Source organism: Rosa chinensis, chromosome 1 (genome assembly GCF_002994745.2).
Source record: "Rosa chinensis cultivar Old Blush chromosome 1, RchiOBHm-V2, whole genome shotgun sequence".
NCBI lineage: Eukaryota > Viridiplantae > Streptophyta > Magnoliopsida > Rosales > Rosaceae > Rosa > Rosa chinensis.
Window position 1 is genome coordinate 37017257 of NC_037088.1, and position 23407 is coordinate 37040663.

The 23407-nt window shown below is 35.3% G+C and overlaps 2 protein-coding genes and 2 long non-coding RNA genes across 17 annotated transcripts; 3 read left to right on the forward strand and 1 right to left on the reverse strand.

Moving 5' to 3' along the window:
- Window positions 1–117: 117 nt before the first annotated feature.
- LOC112165670 lies at window positions 118–7082 on the forward strand. Of its 13 annotated transcripts, XR_005805030.1 has the most exons (15): window positions 118–256; window positions 1680–1765; window positions 2238–2327; window positions 3583–3787; window positions 3862–3961; window positions 4059–4151; window positions 4273–4355; window positions 4767–4795; window positions 4919–5010; window positions 5093–5161; window positions 5236–5323; window positions 5944–5995; window positions 6108–6178; window positions 6493–6638; window positions 6766–7082. It is a non-coding gene; the product is annotated as an uncharacterized LOC112165670 (long non-coding RNA). The 13 variants fall into 13 exon arrangements; XR_005805032.1 differs by lacking the exon at window positions 4767–4795; XR_005805031.1 differs by lacking the exon at window positions 4767–4795 and having other exon boundaries at window positions 4925–5010.
- A 3039-nt stretch (window positions 7083–10121) lies between these two features.
- Window positions 10122–11388, forward strand: LOC112186731. Of its 2 annotated transcripts, none has more exons than XR_005804504.1 (2): window positions 10122–10627; window positions 10730–11388. It is a non-coding gene; the product is annotated as an uncharacterized LOC112186731 (long non-coding RNA). The 2 variants fall into 2 exon arrangements; XR_002930878.2 differs by having other exon boundaries at window positions 10407–10580.
- A 743-nt stretch (window positions 11389–12131) lies between these two features.
- Window positions 12132–13850, reverse strand: LOC112186729 (UDP-glycosyltransferase 76B1). The gene is made up of 2 exons (XM_024325228.2): window positions 13334–13850; window positions 12132–13123 (listed from the first exon to the last, which is right to left on the reverse strand). Exons 1-2 carry the CDS (start codon window positions 13800–13802, stop codon window positions 12243–12245), a joined length of 1350 nt encoding a protein of 449 aa, XP_024180996.1. The 5' UTR covers window positions 13803–13850; the 3' UTR covers window positions 12132–12242.
- A 2789-nt stretch (window positions 13851–16639) lies between these two features.
- LOC112187398 lies at window positions 16640–23298 on the forward strand. Its single transcript, XM_040506357.1, has 9 exons — window positions 16640–16842; window positions 16993–17289; window positions 20014–20112; window positions 20210–20257; window positions 21216–21320; window positions 21433–21552; window positions 21665–21838; window positions 22898–22948; window positions 23027–23298. The coding sequence occupies exons 3-9, from the start codon at window positions 20019–20021 to the stop codon at window positions 23296–23298; spliced, it is 864 nt and encodes a 287-aa protein (XP_040362291.1). The 5' UTR covers window positions 16640–16842; window positions 16993–17289; window positions 20014–20018.
- The last annotated feature ends 109 nt before the right edge of the window (window positions 23299–23407 follow it).

A 23407-nucleotide genomic window follows, 5' to 3' on the forward strand; every position in this document is an offset into this window, starting at 1 on the left:
GTAATTTTTATAGTAAATTGGGAGAGCGAGGGTCATATAAGTACAAAAACTGTTGACTTCATCGTTTTTATTCATGGTTTGGTAAGGAAATTTGAAAACAAATAAATATAACAAAAGCGCGGTTCACTATTTCCTACTGTTTATCACTGTTCACGGCCAAATGACGTTTTTGCCCTTTCAGTGTTTCTTCAACTGCTGGTTGCCGTAGGGAGCAATCCGGAGAGATATCAAGAGCGATCCACAGAGAGATAGGGAGGTTAGTTCCTTTTTAGCCGATTTGGCTTTTAATTTCTGGGCTGTTGGTTCATTTCATTTCTGCTTATGAATTTGTGATTGATATCAATTCCAATCAGAGAAATAACTAAGGATTCTACGTTCCTACCAGCGTCGATTTATGATATCACATCATCCCAGCACTCAGTGCCCATCTTTTCTTTTGCTATTCCAATCAAAACCCGTTTCTAATTGATTGTTGGGTTCTTCAAAATCGGCTCTTTAATTTGCCAATTGGCCTGTAAAAATTTGATGGTTTGTGAAATTCAATGTTGAATTGATGTGTGTTTGTTCCATTAGCTTTCAATTCCGATAGATTTCTTCTGCAACATATCTTTAATTTGTGTAATGGTGTGGTATGTAAGTTGCCTTTTTGTTTGTTTTTATAGTTTCGATGGATGACAGTGGTAATGGATAGATTATTTGGTTGGTTAATCAATTGAAGAATTGATGGCGTTGTCTCATAGTTTGTATATCTGGGCAACTAGGTGCTCAGTAAACCTTTAGTAAAACTTCTAATCTCTAAACCTGAGACTGTAAACTGTTTTCCTTGAATTAGTTGTGTGGTTTTAAATGTTTAGCTATCCTTTGATTTTGATCAATTTATTTGACACAGGCTAAAATTCTACACTACATTGTTGTCTAAAGGTGTAGTATTGTATCACAAGTCTGTTTTTTAATTAAAATTATGCATTAAGTTTCTTCTTTATGACATTTGGATCAATCAAGTGACACAAAATTTAAATTCCCCGTTATCAGATTTTATCAATTCAATAATGTTTATCACAAGTCTGTTTTTACTGTTTCTTCTTCCTTTATTTGTTTTTCGGCATTAAAAATCTAATTTGTTGTTTTTATGTAGTTCAGACTGAAAAGTTGCATATAGTCAAGAACTTGCAAGACCAGTTTTTTAAACTTCTAAACACAGAATTTTCAGACTTAAAGCACTTTGCTCCAAGGTTAGCATTCTGCATGTATGATAAAACAGTTTTGGAGTTTTCATCTGTAAAGGTCTTTTCTATTTCTCAGCCGAATGCTAAGTCATGCGAACAAAAACATGGCAGTCTATTCCATAGGAGTTAGAAATATACGAATTAACATTATGACAAAATATTAGCTAAAGTGCACATCTATGTCATGGTAGGAAACAAATTTACAGAAATGAATTGCTTACAGTAATTTTTTTTTTTTTTTCATGCATATGTATGGAGAAAACTGCACATTGGTGCAGTTTAATACTGGCGCTCTTGATCCTAATAACTTTCTCTTTTCAATAAGAAAAACAACTTAAATTTTCTATTGTTTGCTCTTTCCAGCCCATTTTCTATTGTTCATTTGCTAGTTTCTTAATCTGCATCTACTAATTAACTAAAGCAAAAATTAATTCTTGATTTTATCTACACCAGTTCTGTAGCCTTGCCTTTCTATCATAAGCTGAAATCAATTTGGAAGCACAGACAGAAGTGGTGACTTTGTATCCTCTAGATCAAAAGTGAGTAAACTTTACTTCAAGTGTCTTTGATTTTTCCTAAAACATCTGCACTGTTCTCTCCCATTTTGACTAACTGCAATGGACAATAAGAAAAGGATGTTGTGACGTTGTGTAGTTCTTCCTGTACATTGTATTTTAAATAGAGTTTAAATTGTATTTCTTCAAATTGGATTTAAAGCATTCAGTTCTTTCTGTACAAGTATTTTCAACTTTTTACTGTGTTTTAAATAGAGTATCGGCTATCCCTATAGACATACCAATGTCAGGGAGAAAAGTTATAGCATCAAAATAGAGTAAAGAACAAAAATGAAAAAAACAGTGACTAATCACGAATGTAGATCTCATTAGTGTGTCAACTTTTTGTGTTTTTTTGGCTTTTGCTTCTGGTTCCAGTAGCTTTGTGTTAAAGTGAGTTTTGACAGTTGTATAATAAATTTTGAAATTTCATCACTGTTTTCTTTGGATTTTCTAGATTCTATGCAAAAAGGTGTGCATATTGTTAAACTGTTGCTGTTCCTCTGTGCATCGTTTACCGTTATTCCAGTCTCCTGCTCTTATTCAGGTGTGTACTATTTGATATAGAATTGACGTGTTTGCATTGGTATTCATTATTGGTCATGATGCGGATTGATTAATTCAGTTATTATGTGTTTGGAGGTGCTCTTCTGTTTAGATTTTTTGCACTGTAATCATGATGATGTTGCATGTAGTAATGTGTGTAGAATGATACAGATACAGAAGAAAAGAATACAAAACACACACACACACTCTCTCTCTCTCTCTCTCTCTCTTCGTTTCCTAAGCATTCCCTGCTCCCCACAATACTTGATGTTGTCATAGAATGCTTTGATAGAATGTTATTGTAAACTGCAATAATGTAAACTAAACAATTTTAGAGAGATGAATCTTTTTCTCTTATTTTATCATTTTGTCATTATTGTAAATTATTAGCAACAAATCCTGCAGCAATGCGCGGGCACCATTCCTAGTACATATACTAAAGATGAGTTCACTGTTTTCAATTGCTCATCAGGGGTGGGAAATAATGCAGCTGTCCCTGGGTTTGGGTTTGAATCACAAAATTGGTGTTGGTGCTTTTGGGGAGAGCATGTACTAATGATGAGTTGAGATCGAGGGTGGGAAATGATGTAGCTGTCCCTGATTTTATTGACGTAGGTCACAAAATTGTTATAGGTGTTCGGTATGTGGGTGAAAATGTAAAAATCCCTAATGCGATTGACTTTTGCTAGAGGTAGAGGTAGAGATAGAGGTGATATTCAGGGAGGATAGAGGCTGAAACAGGTGAGAGAGGGATCTGGGTTTTGACTAGAGTGCTGTTCTGTGCTATCGAATTTTGTGAGGTAGAGATAGAAGATAGAGAGAGGTGATATTAAGCTAGGGTAGAGGCTGAAAGAAGTGAGAGGGATCTGGGTTTTGAGCACACTGTGGAAATTTCTAATTGGTAGCTTTCAATGTTTTCTATACTTTCTGTTTGGGTTTTGGTGGAAATTTGTGATTACATATATCAATATATGTGTTGGTCTCTCTGTTATTTGTTTTTAAGGATTTAAAATTTTTCGTTAATTTTGTATATGCTTTTCATAAATGTTTTCACTTTGTAGACCTTTGTTGGATACTGATTAGTTTTCTACTATGTGCTAATGATGTTGTCTTCAATTTTGTTCGATTAGAATCCAGGGAATCTGTGATGATAATTGTTTCTGTCTGTTAGGAACTATTTATAGCAATTCTGTTTGATTAGAGTCCAGGGAACAAAATAGTGTTTCCTAATATTCTAATGATGTTGTCTTCAACAGGTCCAACTAAATAAGTTGGGAGATCAGCTTGGTTTAGATACGTATGGAATTGATGTCAATGAAGAGGATTCAAGCATTAATATTGTCAGCAATGGGGAAACTCATTTTCCAGTCCCCTTAAATAAGGAGCAGCTGAATGATGTTTCTCCAAGCAAGAAAAGGCTTGATGTAAATAGGGATTCTGCCAAGGAACCAAAACAAGGTGGTAAGTAATCCATCTGTATTAGGTTAATGGATTTTCTGCCATTCTTGTACTCCCTTCTTATGCGATTGTTTTAGACTGGAGCAGTGGAAGGCGATACTGTTGGAATCGAGAGAGCGGGAGAAGAAGTCAGTCCGCATTTCGTTTGGATCAATCTTGAAAGCTTGGCTATCGAAGGTATTGTTTCCCAGATTCCTATTTTTTTTCCGTTTTGATTGGGGTTTTTGTTGCGGTTGGGTTTCGATTGATATGGGTTTCGATCTTTTACTTTCAGTGTGCTTCGGTTTTGAAGATAATCATGCTAGATCAACCAGGTCAGGCGTTTTGTTGTGCTGGGTTTTGAAGATAATCGTGCTAGATCAACCAGGTCAGGGGTTTTGTGCTATGATTGAGTCTCAATCATTGAGATAATCGTCTCTATTTTTCTTTTAATCTCTTGCCATGATTGAAAATGAGTTTTTAACAGTTTGGTTTATCTTTGGTTTCAGGATAATTGTGTTTGGGTAGGTGATCTGCTGCAACTGGACCTATAGTGCTTGGGTTTTGAAGATAATCGTGCTAGATCAACCAGGTGAGGGGTTTTTTAAATTGAGTTTTGTTTAGAATTCAGCTGGCCTTCTGCTTCTCTTCACGGAATCAAGGTTCATGTTTTTTTATCCTTATGCTTATTGGTTATGTATCAAAATGGTGCTAATTGCTTAGTTTCTAGTACTGGGTTATGAATTTTGATCAAGAATTGATATTCTAGGAAAAGACATTCAGTTTCTCTTGGAATGAGTTAACAAATCCAACTACGTTGTGGTCTTTGGATGGAAATTGGGGGTTTCGAATTTCTGGGTTTTCCATTGTTTTGTTTTTTGGTGAAATTGGGTTTTGGGTTTTGGGTTTTGTTTGATGATCGGGGATTCGTTATTCTGGTATAACTGAAACTCCCTCTTCTTCTTCTTCTTCTCACCTTGAGACTTGGATACAAATATGGCAGCCATGCTCATTCGCTTACCATTCTTTTCCGTGAGTCCATTTCTCATTTCCTTTTTGTTTTTCAATTTATATTTGCTTTCCTTTCCATTTTCTTTCTTCTTATATTCATTTCTGGGTTTGTCCAATTCTTTCATATGTTTCAATTCAAATTAGGATTAGGAATGGTCATCTGAAACAGAAAGGGAACTGATAATCATGTTGGGTATTCAAGAAAACTTGAGAAGCATATAGAAATGAAGTTGAGGGTAAACTTGAGAAACTTTACTATTAATATATAGTCATTTAGCTTTCTGTTTTCATTTTATCAATTGGATTTATTGTATGCAGATTAAGTAGCATTTGAGGTGTTGTCAATTGTGAAGCTGCTGCTGCTGACATTCCAATCATCTTTCTCAGGTTGGTTGCCTATATTTCCCATCCCTTTGTGTGTACTGTACTTTTGTATATGAATTCTTATATGTTCTTCACAGGGATTCGGACTTTGTATGTTTGTCATAGTATCAGACAGTGCTTTGGGTTGATGAGGATACTAAAGATGGCTCCTTCAACCTAACAGAGGTACCAAAGCCTCGATCTTTGAAAATTATATATACTTGCATCAACATATTAGATGCTATTACCCATCTAAATTCCGATTTTTGTTTTTAGGCTAATAAAGATTAATATCAAAAGAATCATTATTAATTCATATCTAAATATTTGCGGCAGCATGTATTATACAACTTGGCTTAATTATCATGGAAAACCATTTAACTTTCTGCGCTGGTTTTCTTCTCCATTTTGGTAACTCATTTATATTTGCAAATATATGTGATCAATCAAAATGGAATGAGCATGTTGCTATCAGTACATATACACACATGAATGTATACAATAACAGAAAATCAAATCTTCAAAGGCATTAAAAAAATGGAATGAGCATTTTGAATATTTGATTTAACTCATTTTGAATACTTTCCAAGTCTTCGGTTTCTAAAGAACACGAGCCATGATGGTGCATAGAGGCTGAATTTTTCCTTTTCTACGCTCCATGTCCTTTTCTGTTGAAAGCAGAATTAGTAACTGGGAAGAAGAAGAAGAAGAGAAATATGGGTAATTGAGTATTCATTTGAAGCACCTGGCTGTTTTTAGTTTTTAATTGTTTTTTTTTTTCTTCTGGGTTTTGTGGTTTGATGCAGATTGAGCCAATTTCCATCATTTATGTGCTGTTTAGTGTAAAGAAAATCTACAGTAAGGATCTTGACTTCATGTGTTTTTTACTTGAGCTTTTGTCCTCGCAACAGGTTTATATATCTGTGCAGCAATGTGATACTTGCATTTTCCTTCTTTTTGCTATCCGTAGGATGCTTGGTTCAATGATATGTCATTTTGGCAGATTTGTGCAGATAATCGGAGTACTGTGTGCCCAAATGAGTATGCCTCTGATTGCTCTCTTCTTATATTTCCAACACGTTCCAAGTCAAAAAAGAAATTTTTTTAATGCCTTTGAAGATTTGATTTTCTGTTATTGTATACATTCTTATGTGTGTATTTGTATTGATAGCAACATGCTCATTCCATTTTGATTGATCACATATATTTGCAAATATGTTGGCCTCCTTGCATATCATTGCATTGCCATTTATTATCTATGAACAGATGCATGACCTTCATAAGGAAACTTTTGTCAATATTTTTCTACTTATAGTACCGTACGATTCAGTTAGCAGAACTCCTTTTTTGTGCAGGAATTGATCTTTTTTGAGACTCAAGGTTGTTCATGAAATCTTTTTTTCATCTTATTTATGGTTTACAATTCCTTTGCTGTGCTGAATTGATGCCAAGAAAGCAGAAGAGAGTTGTTCAGCACTGACTCAGACAAAAAATCTCGCAGGTAAACCTCTACAAAATTTTTCTTCATTCAGATTCATATTACAAAATTTATCTTCATTCAGCTTCAATTTTCTTCACATCTCAAGTGTGTGAAACAGTGACTATGTTTTCTTTTCCCACAATGATAGGGAAACTAGCGCCGAACCATCAATGTCATCAACAGACGCTGCACAACCCAACAAGCAGAAAACTGACTGTAGCAGCTTCTCATTGCAACTGTTGCACCACTTTTTGTATAGATAGAAATGGAGCAACCAATTTTTTCATAGGCCAACACCTTTTGTGTATATACACCTAGACCAACTATTTTTTGGAAAATGTTCCAGCAGCAACTGCAACAAAGTGAACCTCAAACTTAGATAGCCTATTTGTTGAACAATCCACTATGATAATATCATCTTTTGTTTTAGATGATCTGCAGTAATGAAAACAGTTCTATCATTTATATCCTCTCTTTTTAAGTTTAGGGAAAAGAATTATGGTTACAATTCACATCCCGCAGCAAAGCGCGGGCACTGTTGCTAGTTCATGATAATGAACTGACAACAATTACGATGCGGGGTCGCATCTATTGCGGCCGGTTGACCGTTGGTCACATTTTGAATATATAATTTTGGTCGATGGATCAGGCCCAGTTTGGGATTGATTCTAGACCTGCTTCTGCTTTTGGGGTTATGTTATGCTGTTTGGTAAATTGTCTAGGAAGTGCTTTTGGTCTAATTTGCTTCTCCTAGAATCTGAATTTGAGAAGCACCCAAGTACCAGCTTTGGGAAGTTGCTTCTGTCAAAACATGGAGTGAACAGTATTGATTAAATGAAAGTTTCTCCTTTTTCCTATTATGTCCTCATCCTTTCTATAGGGTTTCGTCTCTTCCCAGATCTCTCTTCCCAGTGTCCTCCTCAAAACCATCGATCGATCCAGATCTTTCTTCCCAGCCTGGCAGCCTCCTCCTCAAAACCATCGATTGATTTCGTTAAGAGCATCTCTCTTCCCAGCCTCTTCCTCAAAACCATCGATCTCTCAAGAGGATTCAAAACCCAATTCGGTCGTTCCTCCGCCACACGCCTCAAACCCAAAGCAAACCATCGATCGATCTCTCAAGAGGATTCAAAACCCAACTCCGTCGCTCCTCCGCCACACGCCCCAAACCCAAAGCATTCCCGGATCGATCTCTCTGTCTCTTCAAAACCCAACTCCTCATGGATGTTTTTTGGGACATGAGTTGCTGGGCTTTGGTGTTTCTGATTCTTGGAGCTATTTGGCTGTTTTGACTAGTATATAGAACCGTTGATTAGTATATAGAACCGTTGTTTAAAAATCATATCTATTGCTAACATTGCATTTCAGATTTTCAATTGGTCTTGGTTTTCGATTATTGTGTGGATCAAGTTTAGTTCAATATGTCTTTTCTGTTTTATGTGTATTTTGGAATCTTTTTGCTCTTAATTGATTTCTCCTATAGACATTTTATTGTTTTTTTGAGTTTGCTCAATGCCTTGGTTCATGTCCAGATTCTAGGAAATAAATTGATGGTTTGATATGATTTTTGCTGTCTCAGACACAGAGAAGTTCTATACTGAAAGAACGTGAGAGTGAGGGAGATAGAGAGAAGGGCTGCAGTAGAATAGAAAGAAAGAAATAAACAGAAAGGAAACAAAAGAGAGAGAGATGTATATTGAAATGTAATTGGAGGTGGTTGTGGTGTGTGTTTGGTGGAGGGAGATAATTGTGTGGTAGATGTTGGTGTTGCAGAACCTTATTTCAGATTAGGTTGCTGCTCAGTTCAGCTTGTCTACTGTGATGACCTGGTTGTTATGGTTTTAGAAAGTGACTTGTTAATTTGTTTGTGCTCTGTTGCCTCGTGTTTAAATAATCTATTGGACTTAACCTTAACTTAAAGTTAAGTGATGCCGTCTATAAAGTATACAACAAACAAAATAGATATAGATATATATGTGTGATTGTGTGTGTTCTTATGTTTAGCTTAGTTCTTGTCAAGTTGGCTTTAGTTTCTGCATTCTGTTGTTTTTGACCCAGTTTCATTTTTACTAAAAACTGTACATTTCGGCTGGGTATTTGTAGTTGGTGTCTTCATGAAAGTTTCAGTGGATATCTTAAAGATCATTTCAGAATTGGAATCTCATAAAAAGGATTTCTCTAGATTAAATTATGATTTTTCGAAGTTGAAGGTCTGCATCAGGAAATTCTGCGAATTGTTTTTGACCCAGTTTCATTTTTACTAAAAACTGTACATTTCGGCTGGGTATTTGTAGTTGGTGTCTTCATAAAAGTTTCAGTGGACATCTTAAAGATCATTTCAGAATTGGAATCTCATAAAAATGATTTCTCTAGATTAAATTATGATTTTTCGAAGTTGAAGGTCTGCATCAGGAAATTCTGCGAATTGTCACTGTTGCTGCTTGTTCCATTTCATATCAGTAGTTTCCTTTATTCAAACTTGCGTAGTCAACCACAAACTGAACGCAGAAATTCTTATCTTTTCAATAAAACTTGTGACACCATTTTCGGAGTTCATTTGGGATACTTATGTCATTGTGAAATCAGTTTTTCGCATCATTGTTTGGCAGCCATACCTTCACACAGCCATTAAGGCTAGTAGCTCTTTAGATTGTGGTCAACATCTTTGCAATTTAGCAAAGTCAGATATCATTGTTTGTTTACTACTAAGCATGTTTTGTCTTTAGATGGGAAAGAAGAAATCCACCAATACCGAAACTGAGAGATCTGGAAAACCAAGTGAAGAGACTAGTGAAGAGACTAGTGAAGAGATAGAGGATAATGAACATGATGGAGATGGTCCAGGAAGACAAGAAATGGAGGTGTTAAGAAATGCAATTGCACAAAGTTTAATGAATGCATCTACTTAGCATTTAGTTGCAAATTTCAAGTGACTTTAATATATTTTGTGTAATGGTTTCCATTGAATTATGGTCGGGAAATTAATCTAAAAATTCTACATGAGATTTTGTGTAATAGTAAAACATAATATGCATATTGAAGGGTTTAAAGTAAATCTTTCATTCGGTCTAATCAAGGGTACAAGAATAATACATGAGAATTTTTTTTATTTGGTATGGTTACATAATCAAAAAACAAAATTATGTATTTTAGTAGCATATCTTAGCATGTATGATCATTTTGGTAATTATACCCGGTCAAAGCACTTTTGCCTTGCAATTTACCAAACACCTAGAAATTATTTTTGGACCTCACAGCACTTTTAAAAACAGTTTACCAAACACTCCAGCTGCTTCTTCTCACAGCAAGTTCGGAAGTGCTTCCTCTCACAGCAAGTTCGGAAGTGCTTTCTCTCACAGCACAACATTCCCAAACTAAGCCTGAATCAATTAAGAAGGCACATGGCTACAACAACAGTACAAGGCATGATTCACATAGTCAATTGCCAAACCAAGCAAAGACTAGAGATATCAAAAGTAAAGAAACAAACAGCCGAAAAGAAAACAGAAAGCAGAAGCAAAAGAAGAAAAAAGAAGGAATATTCAAAGATAAAGCAGCCCAATCTTTGATTTATATATTTACTTCCAAAATCGTTGGATCTTGTGAAATTCTTTAAATCTGTTTTGCCTAACCAAGCTCAATAATATGATGTCCAGTTGTCCAACAAAAAGTCTATTCCTATTATTAAACATACATCTAAAGCTGAATCACTGTTCATTCAACTGTTCATTTAATAGTGAAATGACTATTTTTCCCTTGCTCTTTTCCTTCAATTACAGTCTGCCATCCTTCTATAATCTTCTCCTCATTTAATTGCTGCCAGAACAATCCAGAGAGATTATGAACGATAGAGAAACAGAGAGAGGGAGTGCGTGTGTTTCTTTGCTTTGCACGAAGAGATAGAGAGAGATCATCATCTCAGCAAGAGGTCGGTTGCTCTTTGTCACGAGTGTGATCGGAGAGGTACACAAGGAAAGAAGTGGGAAAGGGATTTGGGTTTTGATCACAAGGTTCTTTTTTTTTGTTTCTCTTTTGAACCTTGATTCTGTTGTTTCAATTTTGAATTGTTCTCTTATTCTGATGTGGGATATGTATTGGATTTGGATTTGCAGGTTTTTATTAAGCGGTTTGTATCAAATCTCTTCTCAGCTTTCATCACCAACTCTAAAAATTTGGGTTCGTCATCCGCATGGGTAATTAGTTGAGCGGATTCTGGGTGTTTTCTCATCTTTGGTTTTGGGTGACAAGCTATTTAGTTGTACCCCGGAAACTCATAGAGACAGAGAGGAGGCAAAGTTAAGAGAAAAGAACAGGAGAAGAAGACAACGACGTTCATAGGCTATCAGTTCAGTTGTTTTTGTCCTTTCAACACATCGGCCTTTGGAATGTTCAGTTGTTCAATTTGATCGGTTAGTCCGCCTCTCTTGCACCATTTACATTTACTGTTTCTGGGTTTTTGTTTGTGTTCATCAAAACTGATTATCATACTGGTTTAGCTTTGACTAATGTTCATTTCTTTGTTAAAGTTTGAATGTTTGATCGGATTGATTGATGTTTGATCAGGTGGTTGTGTAAGAGCTATTAATTTGAGAAAATGGGAGTGTGGGAAATGTGATAGTAAACAACTCTATGAATTTTGGTTTCGCTTTAAACTACTTTTGTTTTTATTCTTTGATACCCACCACATCAAGGGGAATTATTTCAACCTCTCAACTACGCATGTTATGATGTTGTCTTAATAATTGAAGGAAACCATAGATGCTCTTCCCTATGTTTGTGTGTGCAATATTTCATTGCAGATGCATTTGCGCCTTTAGGTTAGTGGATCACTAAAAGTGGATTTCATATGTAATGATTAAACTAGTTGGAATGGCACATATATGGTATGATTCATTAGATGTCTTATTAACTAGCGAAAATGAAGATTTAAAGGTGTGATCAATTCTGTGGAGGTGTAAATGTCATGATTTAGAAAAGAAGAGAGACCAGGAAATATTTTGTAATAAGACTACTAACATCTGAAGTAAATCTCTGAACACTTCTGTATTGAAGTAGTGTAGTCCATGTGAAGTGAATCTAACATGTAATCTACTAAAAAGGTAGAAAAATGGAATACTTAATGTGCTGCTATACATATAAAAGGACATAAATCTTACCATTTTATAAGAGGGAATATTCGCATCCATGTTTACTTCTTGGGGTGAGTTCAGTTTTCTTTTCTTTTTTTCTCCTCATAATATTTTTGGTTTAGTTGGCTGTACCTTTCATTCTATCTGGTTATTTCTTTATTAAATATCATAGAGCTATAGCTTTATTAAATCGTCAGTAAACTTATCTTACAGGATAGACAGAGAGTTCAAGGTCTGCATCAAGTTGGCGAACAAACCTGACCTGCATCAACCAATTTAATTTGTAGACGCCGTATGTACATTTTGGTTCCTTTCAAATAATAACTTATACACATTGTCATGCTGATAGGCACTTTAAGGATAATTTTAGATATAGCTGTAGTGATATAAATGAGAATGTCCTGATTTGTTGCTGCATTTTTTTTGGCGGTAGCCAAAAAATCTTACTGAAACCAGCTTGGGACTTGCTATATCTAAGCAAATTTTGGAGAACAAATTATTCAAATGATAAAATATGTTTGACCAAGCCATCCAAGCATTGGTATGAAGATCCACCTGGTTTGAAGGAAACATTTGCCTTCTCCATTAGCTTCAGACTTCTGTCTCTGATGTCTTCTCCTTCTTTCTCCTCCATTAGTTTTCTAATTGTTTCTTCAATTTCACCTCTCTCAGTTCCATTCTCAAACTGCAACCCAATTTTCCAAACCTTACTTACGTACCTTGCAAGCACCAGTTGATCACTGAAACAAGGCATACAAATCATAGGGACACCTTCACACACACTCTCCAATGTGGAATTCCAACCATTGTGAGTCCAAAAAGCTCCAATTGATGGATGTGCTAACACTTCTTTTTGGGGTGCCCATTTCACAATGTGACCCCTCCCATTCAAATTCTCAAGAAACCCACTAGGCAATTGTTCGAGCCAATCCGACCCGTGGACTAATCCAAGTCGAACCACCCACAAGAAAGGTTGGTTGCTATTGGCTAGTCCCCAAGCTATCTCCAAAAACTGAGCTTCGGTTATTGCTGCAATGGTCCCAAAGCTGACATAGATAACAGACTTTGGTGCTCGGGTGTTCAGCCAAGAAATGCAACTTTGGTCACTAATTGAAGAAGAGGCTTCCTCAGGGACACACTTGTGAAAGGGGCCTATTGGGAAAACTAGAAGATTAGGGTATTGTTTGTGCAATGTTACCAGTCCTTGCTCTTCCAGGTCTCTAAAAGTGTTAAAAATGACTCCATCAGAGGCTGCAATTTTGGTCATAATAACTACACATAGTTCAAAATATTTCTCCGGGTCGCCTTTTGGGATCACCGGAAGGTCTTTGATTCTGAGAGGTGGAAGCTCCGTCACCACCCTTTCTAGTTGGGAATCTAATGTCAACAATGAAATAGTACTATTAGGGTTCACAAATTTGAATACCAAAACACGAGTGATAGTTATTATTTATTTTAAGGTCAAATCCAAATTTTAGTGATTTCTAATAAAAAGCAACCAATCGTGATAGGTGATATTACTTGGTAAACAAATTTGATACGCAAAACTGAAATCCGTAGAAGAAAAAGTTAAGGAAGAAAACTCACCTTGCATGACCGGAAGGTAGCCCTTTTCTCTTAATAGTGGAAACTGAGTAAAAACAGCATAAGAAGTCATACCCCCGGTCTCAAAGACAATCCTTGGGAGCTTAAAGCTCTCAGCAACAGATTGAGTGAAATGGAATATAGAGTCAGAGATCAAACAAGCAACAGGCTCCTCTGATAACAAGCTAGACAAGCATAACTTGAAGGGTTCAACACATTCAGTATTGAAAAGAGAGAAGAGAAGGATGATATCTTTGGGGGAAGCCTCAGTTTCAGACAACCCATCTGGGATTGAGCGAAAGGTGAAGTGTGGATGGATTGAAGGGTTTGGGGAGTTGAACTGGGTGTGGATGATGGTTATGGAGAAGCCTTTGGAGTGTAGAAGATTAGCCAGCTGTAGCATGGGGTTTATATGGCCTTCAAGGGGAAGTGGGAACAAGATCAACCTCTTTCCCTTTGTAATTTGCTCCATTGTTTGATAAATTTAGTTAGAGGGGCTCTGTTTGATCGGATTCTCTTTGTTCTTGACCAACTTCTTTATACTGCTCATCTTTTTGGTTAACTTGTTCACAATTTGAAAGTTAGATGCCTTGGTCAGAAGCCTAGCTAGTAGCCTACTAGCTAGCGAGCATTTGGTCAAGGATGACATTTACTTAAAAGGCATCAAAGGACCAAGTAATGATCTAATTGTTAATGAGCGATAAGATAATGAATAGGCAATTAATCAGTCAGCAATACAGTCAGCACCAAGGAAATTATGTTTTCCATGTCAAATTTTATTTACAAGCATTGCTTCCTGGCAATATACAGATCAGTCTCACTCTATAACACCAATTTGAGGCATAAATTAAGGCATGAGAACCATCAGCTCCAGTTGAATAACACTTGCAGCCTCTGCGTATCGATCTCGAGTCAATGGAATGCTATGAATTTTAATTGCACAATGAACAAAAAGGGTTTGTCAATTACCTTAACCACCATAACTTACTAGTTACTAATGGAACATGCTTTGAACATGTTAGAGCAAGCGCGCATATATACGTTTGTCTCCTCCAACTTATAAATGCAAAGGAAGAAATGTGGATTTCATACAAGGATGCAATACGATTCAGAAACAATACTAGAAAGAAGTCACTCTAGATCTTTGCCCAATTTGGGTTGCCATTTTCTTCTGGCGCGCGTGTACCCGAAAGATGCTTTTTCAAACTAGGGAAAACAATGAATTACGTACAAACAAGTGCCTTAATTGTGACAAATGGTAATATCAATTATGTATATTCATCTCCAGTTAGGAGGATTTTAGTATGTTCAGGCCTACAATTACAGTTGGGAGGATAGGAATTATAGTAACTATTCTAACTATTACAACAGCAAATGACAGAGAAGTCAATAGAGTACAATAACTAATGGCAGAGAAGTCAATAGAATACAATAACTAATGGCAGAGAAGTCAATAAAGAATAAAGCCAATGTAGTTGGTCTGCTATGCAGTTGGGCAGTTGGGATAACTTCATGAATGCTGACACTCCCCCTCAAGTTGGTGCATAAATATCTCGAATACCCAACTTGTTAAGGCATGAATGGAAGCTTTTACTTGACACAGCCTTTGTCAAGATATCTGCCAATTGATCCTCACTTTTCACAAATGGGAAGTCAATAATTCCTCCCTCTAGTTGATACGTCTAAAAGATGCACAACTTAAACCTTGCACTCAAATGTCATTGTTGATAATATAGTGATCAAGCAAGGGTCATTACCCGCTGAAGATTGTTCCTAAACTGCTAACCAAATGTCACAAACTACTCTAAACCATGCTACTGAACAGTTAACGAAAATAAATTAATTAACTAACCTAGACTTGATGGAATTTTCTATAAATTTTACACGATACTAAAGACATATTGAATAACACGCATACAAAATTTCAGAACGATCGGAGTTGATTTGATATATGAAATAAATCACGTAAAATTGAACACAGTAAGATAACAAAGCAGAAACAGATTTTATAACTTTAAAACTATTGACAGAAACAAAGCTAAGGACTCATTCTCCACCACCAAACACACTCAATCATATCAAAGCTCAGTTAGGGAATCTTAATTCTCAATTGAATTTACCCGAAGTTAACTCACAAGCTCGAATTAACCCATTACCCTTTCTTAGTTCCTCGTTAAGTGAATACAAGCTCACCACTTAATCTATTTCCGATTATGCAGCCTAGACACAAGCTCGCTAAGTTTAACATATCAAAATCATTAAGCAAGAAAAGGGTTTGGATAAATCTAGGGTCACAAGTACATTGGTATTCTTGCTAAACCTAGGGTTTGAGTCACATGTAATTCAAGAAAACATTTTGCTACTCAATTGGAATCAACACACGACATATACAAATCTAGTGTTACTCCTAGCATTAGAACCCTAACCTATTCATTTAGTTGCGCACCTAAACAAACAAGCAAAGATTCATCTTGTAGACACGGTGAAACAAACACTCAATTGATAATATAGAAAACCAAAAACTGAATTGTCATCAATATGAATTGAACATGTTTGGGGCTTTGAAATCGCCCCTAGCTACAAAAGTATTTAGCTAGACATAGTCATGAACAAAACAAAAACTAGAAGAAAGGAAAAGGAAGAGATGGCGGCTAGTTGATGGCAGAAGATGTCGTTCTTTCTTTCTCTTGTGAGGCCCTCTACGTCCAAACTGATCACTTCCCTCTTTTTTTGCTTAGGTTAGGAGATTTTCACTTCTTTTCCTTTTAGGAATCAAGTAGCTTCTCCTTTAAGATTCCTAATAATTTTCACCCATAAAAATATGTCATATATCTCTAATAAACAGAGATATTCAGTTAATACTCGTTGGTGGGCTTCTAAAAGGAATTCAGGCCTCAAATCATGGATTTCCGTCAAAGTGTCAGATTCTCGGACTGCTCGACCTTGCTGTACTAAATCAGCCATAACTTTTTGTCGAAAAATGATATGAATGAACCGTTAAAAGTTCTGGAAACTAGACATCCGAAGCTTTCCAAGCATATAAAGTTCACTGTCTGGTTCATGCTGAGCTGCTCTCAGCTTCGTGTCGAAGTTGACTGATTTGCACAGGTAGATTTACTGATTTAGCTTCCTTTCTTCTACTTTGCTCCCAAACACCTACAAAACATAAAAATAGAGTAAATGACTCAAATAGATGGAAAACTAGCTAAGAAAACATGAAGAAATCAACACAAAATCATGTACATCTAAAGCCGAATCACTGTTCCTCGCACTGTTCATTTAATAGTGAAATGACTATTTTGCCCTTGCTCTTTTCCTTCAATTACAGTCTGCCATCCTTCTATAATCTTCTCTTCATTCAATTGCTGCCAGAACAATCCAGAGAGATTATGAACGATAGAGAGACAGAGAGAGGGAGTGCGTGTGTTTCTTTGCTTTGCACGAAGAGATAGAGAGAGATCATCATCTCAGCAAGAGGTCGGTTGCTCTTTGTCACGAGTGTGATCGGAGAGGTACACAAGGAAAGAAGTGGGAAAGGGATTTGGGTTTTGATCACAGGGTTCTTTTTTTTTTGTTTCTCTTTTGAACCCTGATTCTGTTGTTTCAATTTTGAATTGTTCTCTTATTCTGATGTGGGATATGTATTGGATTTGGATTTGCAGGTTTTGATTAGGCGGTTTGTATCAAATCTCTTCTCAGCTTTCATCACCAACTCTAAAAATTTGGGTTCGTCATCCGCATGGGTAATTAGTTGAGCGGATTCTGGGTGTTTTCTCATCTTTGGTTTTGGGTGACAAGCTATTTAGTTGTACCCCAGACACTCATAGAGACAGAGAGGAGGCAAAGTTAAGAGAAAAGAACAGGAGAAGAAGACGACGATGTTCATAGGCTATCAGTTCAGTTGTTTTTGTCCTTTCAACACATCGGCCTTTGGAATGTTCAGTTGTTCAATTTGATCGGTTAGTCCGCCTCTCTTGCACCATTTACATTTACTGTTTTTGGGTTTTTGTTTGTGTTCATCAAAACTGATTATCATACTGGTTTAGCTTTGACTAATGTTCATTTCTTTGTTAAAGTTTGAATGTTTGATCGGATTGATTGATGTTTGATCAGGTGGTTGTGTAAGAGCTATTAATTTGAGAAAATGGGAGTGTGGGAAATGTGATAGTAAACAACTCTATGAATTTTGGTTTCGCTTTAAACTACTTTTGTTTTTATTCTTTGATACCCACCACATCAAGGGGAATTATTTCAACCTCTCAACTACGCATGTTATGATGTTGTCTTAATAATTGAAGGAAACCATAGATGCTCTTCCCTATGTTTGTGTGTGCAATATTTCATTGCAGATGCATTTGCGCCTTTAGGTTAGTGGATCACTAAAAGTGGATTTCATATGTAATGATTAAACTAGTTGGAATGGCACATATATGGTATGATTCATTAGATGTCTTATTAACTAGCGAAAATGAAGATTTAAAGGTGTGATCAATTCTGTGGAGGTGTAAATGTCATGATTTAGAAAAGAAGAGAGACCAGGAAATATTTTGTAATAAGACTACTAACATCTGAAGTAAATCTCTGAACACTTCTGTATTGAAGTAGTGTAGTCCATGTGAAGTGAATCTAACATGTAATCTACTAAAAAGGTAGAAAAATGGAATACTTAATGTGCTGCTATACATATAAAAAGGACATAAATCTTACCATTTTATAAGAGGGAATATTCGCATCCTGTTAAAGGAAAAGCACATTATGTGGCTTCGTCAAAGAAACAGACGAAGAGGCAATCAAACAATTACAAATCACAGCTCAATCAGCATTTAGTATCATCAATGTAATTGATATTTCTGTTGTAATCCTATCCCTATATAAAGGGGTTATGAATGAAATGAGTAGACTAATTCCAATCCATTTTTACTTTAACACATCCATGTTTACTTCTTGGGGTGAGTTCAGTTTTTTTTTTTTTTCTCCTCATAATATTTTTGGTTTAGTTGGCTGTACCTTTCATTCTATCTGGTTATTTCTTTATTAAATATCATAGAGCTATAGCTTTATTAAATCGTTAGTAAACTTATCTTACAGGATAGACAGAGAGTTCAAGGTCTGCATCAAGTTGGCGAACAAACCTGACCTGTATCAACTAATTTAATTTGTAGACGCCGTATGTACGTTTTGGTTCCTTTCAAATAATAACTTATACACATTGTCATGCTGATAGGCACTTTAAGGATAATTTTAGATATAGCTGTAGTGATATAAATGAGAATGTCCTGATTTGTTGCTGCATTTTTTGGCTGTGTTTATCTACAGAAGTATAATTCTATTTAGAGCAGAGAACTAAACTGCAGTTGGAGCCTTATACTTATAGTTTCGATCTGGTTATAATCCTGCATTTTTCAGTCCTGATATTTACATTTTTTGAGTTCTTGGGTTGCTTTTTTTCAATCCCATTGTCAGGCCTACAAATAATACATTGTACTTTGTTGGATACATTAAAAGCTGAGGTTTACATAAGAAAATTAACCTGCCAATAATTTGCATTACAATACTTCTCTTCAATCATGTTAACGGTGTTGTTAGTTATCTACTTTCGTAGGTGAACTGTAGGAAATCAAATCGTCTAAGGAAAATTCTTTTTGGAAGTTGAAGACTATCGTGGTGGTTAATGGTTGACAATCACTTAGATTTGTGTTTTTCAGTTTGATTTGTACTTTACAATTTTATGCATAGAAAGAAACAATAACAAGTTTTCTTATACTCTGCAATGAAATTTTATGTTTCTCTACTTATGGCTGTAGTTGCTTACTTTGTAGGTTCATATACTTCTAAGATTCCTCTTATTTCTCGCACCTCTGTTTCTGCTAAATTTCGAGTCTCGTGGCAACTCGCAGGGTGCTATTTCTAGTACATATATCTAAAGCCGAATCACTGTTCCTCGCACTGTTCATTCAACTGTACATTTAACAGTGAAATGATGTTTTTGCCCTTCTATTGGATTGGAAGATGTTCTTTTCCCGATCTAAGGGTTCTGAGACCGTCCATTTGTCTTGGTGAAAGGAAAAAAAGAGTGATCGATAGAGAGAGAGACTGTGAGAGGGAAAAAAGAGTGATCGATCTAGATTTAGAAACCGAAAAAGGAGAGATAATTTAGAAAGAAGGAGAACTGGGATCTGATTCTGGTTTTGTTTTGGGTTGCTTGGAAGGGTTTGACTTACCCACATCGACTAATTTAGAAAGTAGGAGAAGAGGGATTTCGGTTTTGCCCTTCGTCGTCGGTGAATTAGGGCCTGTCGCTGTTAATTTGGATCAGAGGGTCGGTTTTGAAGAGAAAGAAAGAGAAAGAAAGAGAAAGGTTGTTGTCAACAGTATCGAATTTGTGGCTTTAGCGAGTTTGACAAGAGTTTGTGTGTAAGTTTTTTGCTTCTGCTGCTATTGCTTTTGTCAGTTTTTGTGTGATTCGGTTTTTGAGTGGGTCTTTTGTTGTTGGTGGTTTTGAATTGGTATAGGTTTCTGCGTTTTGGGGGCGTTTTATTTGTCTGCGGGTCCGGGTTGTTGATTATTGATTGGAGAGGTTTCAAGTTATGATTTTACTGTATGTTATATCGATGGGGAAGTTATTAGAATCTCGTAGATTGTTGGTTGTTCTGGAATTGAAGGCTTTTATTTGATTTCTGCAGATTTTATGCAAAAGAATTTTGGCACCATCTTTCTGCAGCTGTTCCTTTGCCTATTGCTCAGTGTCGTCTTGCTTGCTTATTCTTATTCAGTTATAAACGGTAAATTTTATTACATTGCTTCTGTATTGAGTTTATATGTAGTATGTATAGCCATGATAATATCAAGTTTTCTAATTGTTGTCACTTGATTTTGTAGATTTTAGGAGCAGTTTGCAGCCAGATTATTCAACTGTCTTGAATTCAGGTATATATATTTTCAAAGAATGTGAATTTTCTATATTCTTAGTACAGTAAAACCCATGAGCAAATTTCATATATGTATATTTAGCAAATTATTGATAATGGAACTATTTGTGCTTTGTTTGTTGAGTTTTGTTTCTCAGTTTAATTGCTTTTACACTGTTTTGTTTTCTTTTTCTCTTTTGGTAAACTACAGTTCCTACGTTTTGATTGTTAGTCCCTGAACAATTTGTTCAAGTCAAATTTGATGCCATGTTAAGTCGGCTGGGGTTGTGGGATTCATTTTATTGAGTAGAGGAAAAAATGACCTTTGAGCATGGTTGCGTGTTTATCAATTTTTTGGATATGTGAAATTTGGACTTGGTTTTTTTTTTTTTTTTTCTAACAAGAAAACATATTAAAGCTAGATATTGCTCTTAAAATCAAAAGAATTAGAGAACTACAAATAGGATCAGGTAAAGAGTTTCTAAAACTCAATGAATTGTCAAATTATTAAACCTTGGTTCTGCTATTTACACTTTTGTTCAATATCAGCCTTTTTTTTTGCCCCTTCTTCTTTTTCCTTTGGACACTTCTGTTCAATATTAGTGTTCAATATCATTACTTTGCATTCACATTACAATAGTAGAAGTTAGTTGCACTGTTTTTGGATCAGTTACTAGGATGGGTCCAGGATGATTTATTTTTGGCTTGAGTTTCTATAATACTATTGATTTGTGTGGTTTTGGATATAAGAAGTTTAAGGTATAAGTAGATATTTTTTTGGACCTTTAGATCTAACCTTAATCTAAGCTGTGATTTTGCTCTATGTTTTGTTATTTTCAAGTTTTTCTGTTTAAATCTATACTAATTAGTTCTTTTGCTTCATGTGGTTTTATATTTAAATCTGTTTCACTTCATTGTTTCTTTGTGTTTGAGTGTATACATAATAGCATGTTATAAATTTTAATTGAATCATGCAGAGATGGAAGATAAGAGTGTGAGGAGAGGAATGAAGAGATTATTAGAGCAGTGTGCTGCTGAAAGAAGTGGATCTGATTGTGTTAACTCTAAGAGGTTTAGAACAAGTGGGTATATCTTATGGGTTCTGGAATATTGTTGTATATGAATAGTTTTCACAAGTATAATTATTTGCTTAGAAGTATGAATTAATTAATGTTGTTCAATTTTTGCTTATAGTGTTGCATCCACACATTGCTGATCCATCAAATCAACCTCAGAATCTAGATGCATTTGAACATAGTGAGGATCAAGGAAGAAGTGAATCTAATCCTGTTAAATCTAAGAGGTGGAGAACAAGTGAGTACATGTTATGTCTTTTGGAACATTGTTGTATATAAATAGTTTTACCAGCTATAAGTATTTTTTTACAAGTATATATCAATTGATGTTCTTTCATTTTTGGTTATAGTGTTTCATTCAGATATTTCTGAAGCATCAAGTGAATGCGAGAATGTCGTTATTGAGGATGCAGAGGTGGCACCAAAGAGTATGATGAGGAGAATGAACAAATTATTACGCCAGTGTCGTGCTGAAAATCACAAAATTGGAGAGGCAACTGAGCAAGGAAGAATTGAATCTAATCGTATGTGCTCTCCATCATTGATTTATATTCATGTTGTTTGATTTTTGGTTATTGTGAGGGGCATTATTAATGGTTTTCATGAAAACTGGAGACATGGTAACCACATCCATATTTTTGTATATTATTGTTTACAAAGCGCGGGTAACTATTGATGATTATTATTGATATGTTTATAATAAAACTCCTGAAAACTAAATACATGCATATTCAATCCTGAAGAAGGTTCTTCTTTGTTCTAACAAATTGCCTTGGATTCTAAATCAGTAAATTGATTGTCATATGTTAGCCTTGGATTCTAAATCCATTCATGGTTGCAGAAGGTAGATTTTTTAATTATTTTGATGTACTGAGTTAATTTTAATCTGAGTTAATTTTAATAATAGTTATGCTTTATTGTATCTAACATTAACTGATGGTTTGATAAGTGTGTGCTTGAGGGATTTGTTTTCTGTTTAATGGGAAGTTTTGTGAAGGTATTACCTTGCATTACTGAGATTATTAGTTTTGGTTCTCTTTTAGTTTAATGGTTTTCATCACTTTATCATCATTTTTTGCTGGTCTCCTTTTCTCTTTGGAATTGTTGACGTCTATTGTGTAAATAATTTTAGTGTCGTCTCTGTCTTTTATGAGCTATTTCTCTATATCTTTTTCATGTACTACCCCTGTATTTCTTCCCTGTCCTTTTTTCTTCCTTTGCTGCAGAAAAGATAATAGAAATTCATTCGATGATAGTCAATTTTTGATATGAATGAATCATAGAAGTTAATAAGTATGTTAAGAGTTTGATTAGGAAATATCTGATGATTAAGTAATGTTTTCCGATGAAAGCTGTAGATATGGTAGCTAAGTGATAACCATCAAGTTTTGATTGCTTTTCTTAAGAGTCTGCTACAAGGTTCTTTTTTGTTCTTTGCATTGTAAATCAGTTCGTTGGAATGTTTGTATTTATAGGAAAGTATGGGCCAACATTGTAATCTGTTTTGCTGCTTTTTCTGATCTTGATACTTTCACAAATTATAATGGTCGGTGTTGATCAGTATGTTCACAAATTCTGTATAGGTGAATGTTTACAACCATTTGGTCAAGCATCATATCAAAGAAGTATACAAGGTTAGTCTTGCCAAATTTTTGTAGTTGTTGAAAAATAATGAAATTATCTAATAGAAACAAGTATGATCTTCACTGTAGGATTGGTTGTCACATACGAGGATTCTGGCGATAACATCTATACCTGCGATTATTGTAATGCACGTTTTTGGTCTGGAGAAGCTATTAAAAAATCATCTGCAAATGCACCTCTTATTTATACAAACTGTTGTAAAAAAGGTCAAATCAAAATCGAACAAGCAAAACCAACACCCATTTTTCTTGAAATGTTATTAAATCCTGATAATGGCCCAGAGAGCAAATTATTTAGAGAAAATATCAGAGTTTATAATTCAATGTTTTCTTTTACATAAATGGGAGCAACAATTGACTATAAAATAAATAGTGGATCAGGTCCTTATATTTTTAAAATTAGTGGTCAAGTACATCATTTGATGGGTTCTATATTATCTTCTGATGGAC

Bases quoted from the DNA above. Each gene is read 5' to 3' on its own strand.
- LOC112186729 (XM_024325228.2), bottom strand. From the start codon at position 13,802: ATGGAGCAAATTACAAAGGGAAAGAGGTTGATCTTGTTCCCACTTCCC. The intron at 13,124-13,333 runs GTGAGTTTTCTT...TGTTGACATTAG, and splicing joins CTACCTTCCGGTCATGCAAG to ATTCCCAACTAGAAAGGGTG.
- LOC112187398 (XM_040506357.1), top strand. From the start codon at position 20,019: ATGCAAAAGAATTTTGGCACCATCTTTCTGCAGCTGTTCCTTTGCCTA. The intron at 20,113-20,209 runs GTAAATTTTATT...TTGATTTTGTAG, and splicing joins TTCTTATTCAGTTATAAACG to ATTTTAGGAGCAGTTTGCAG. The intron at 21,839-22,897 runs GTATGTGCTCTC...AATTCTGTATAG, and splicing joins AGGAAGAATTGAATCTAATC to GTGAATGTTTACAACCATTT.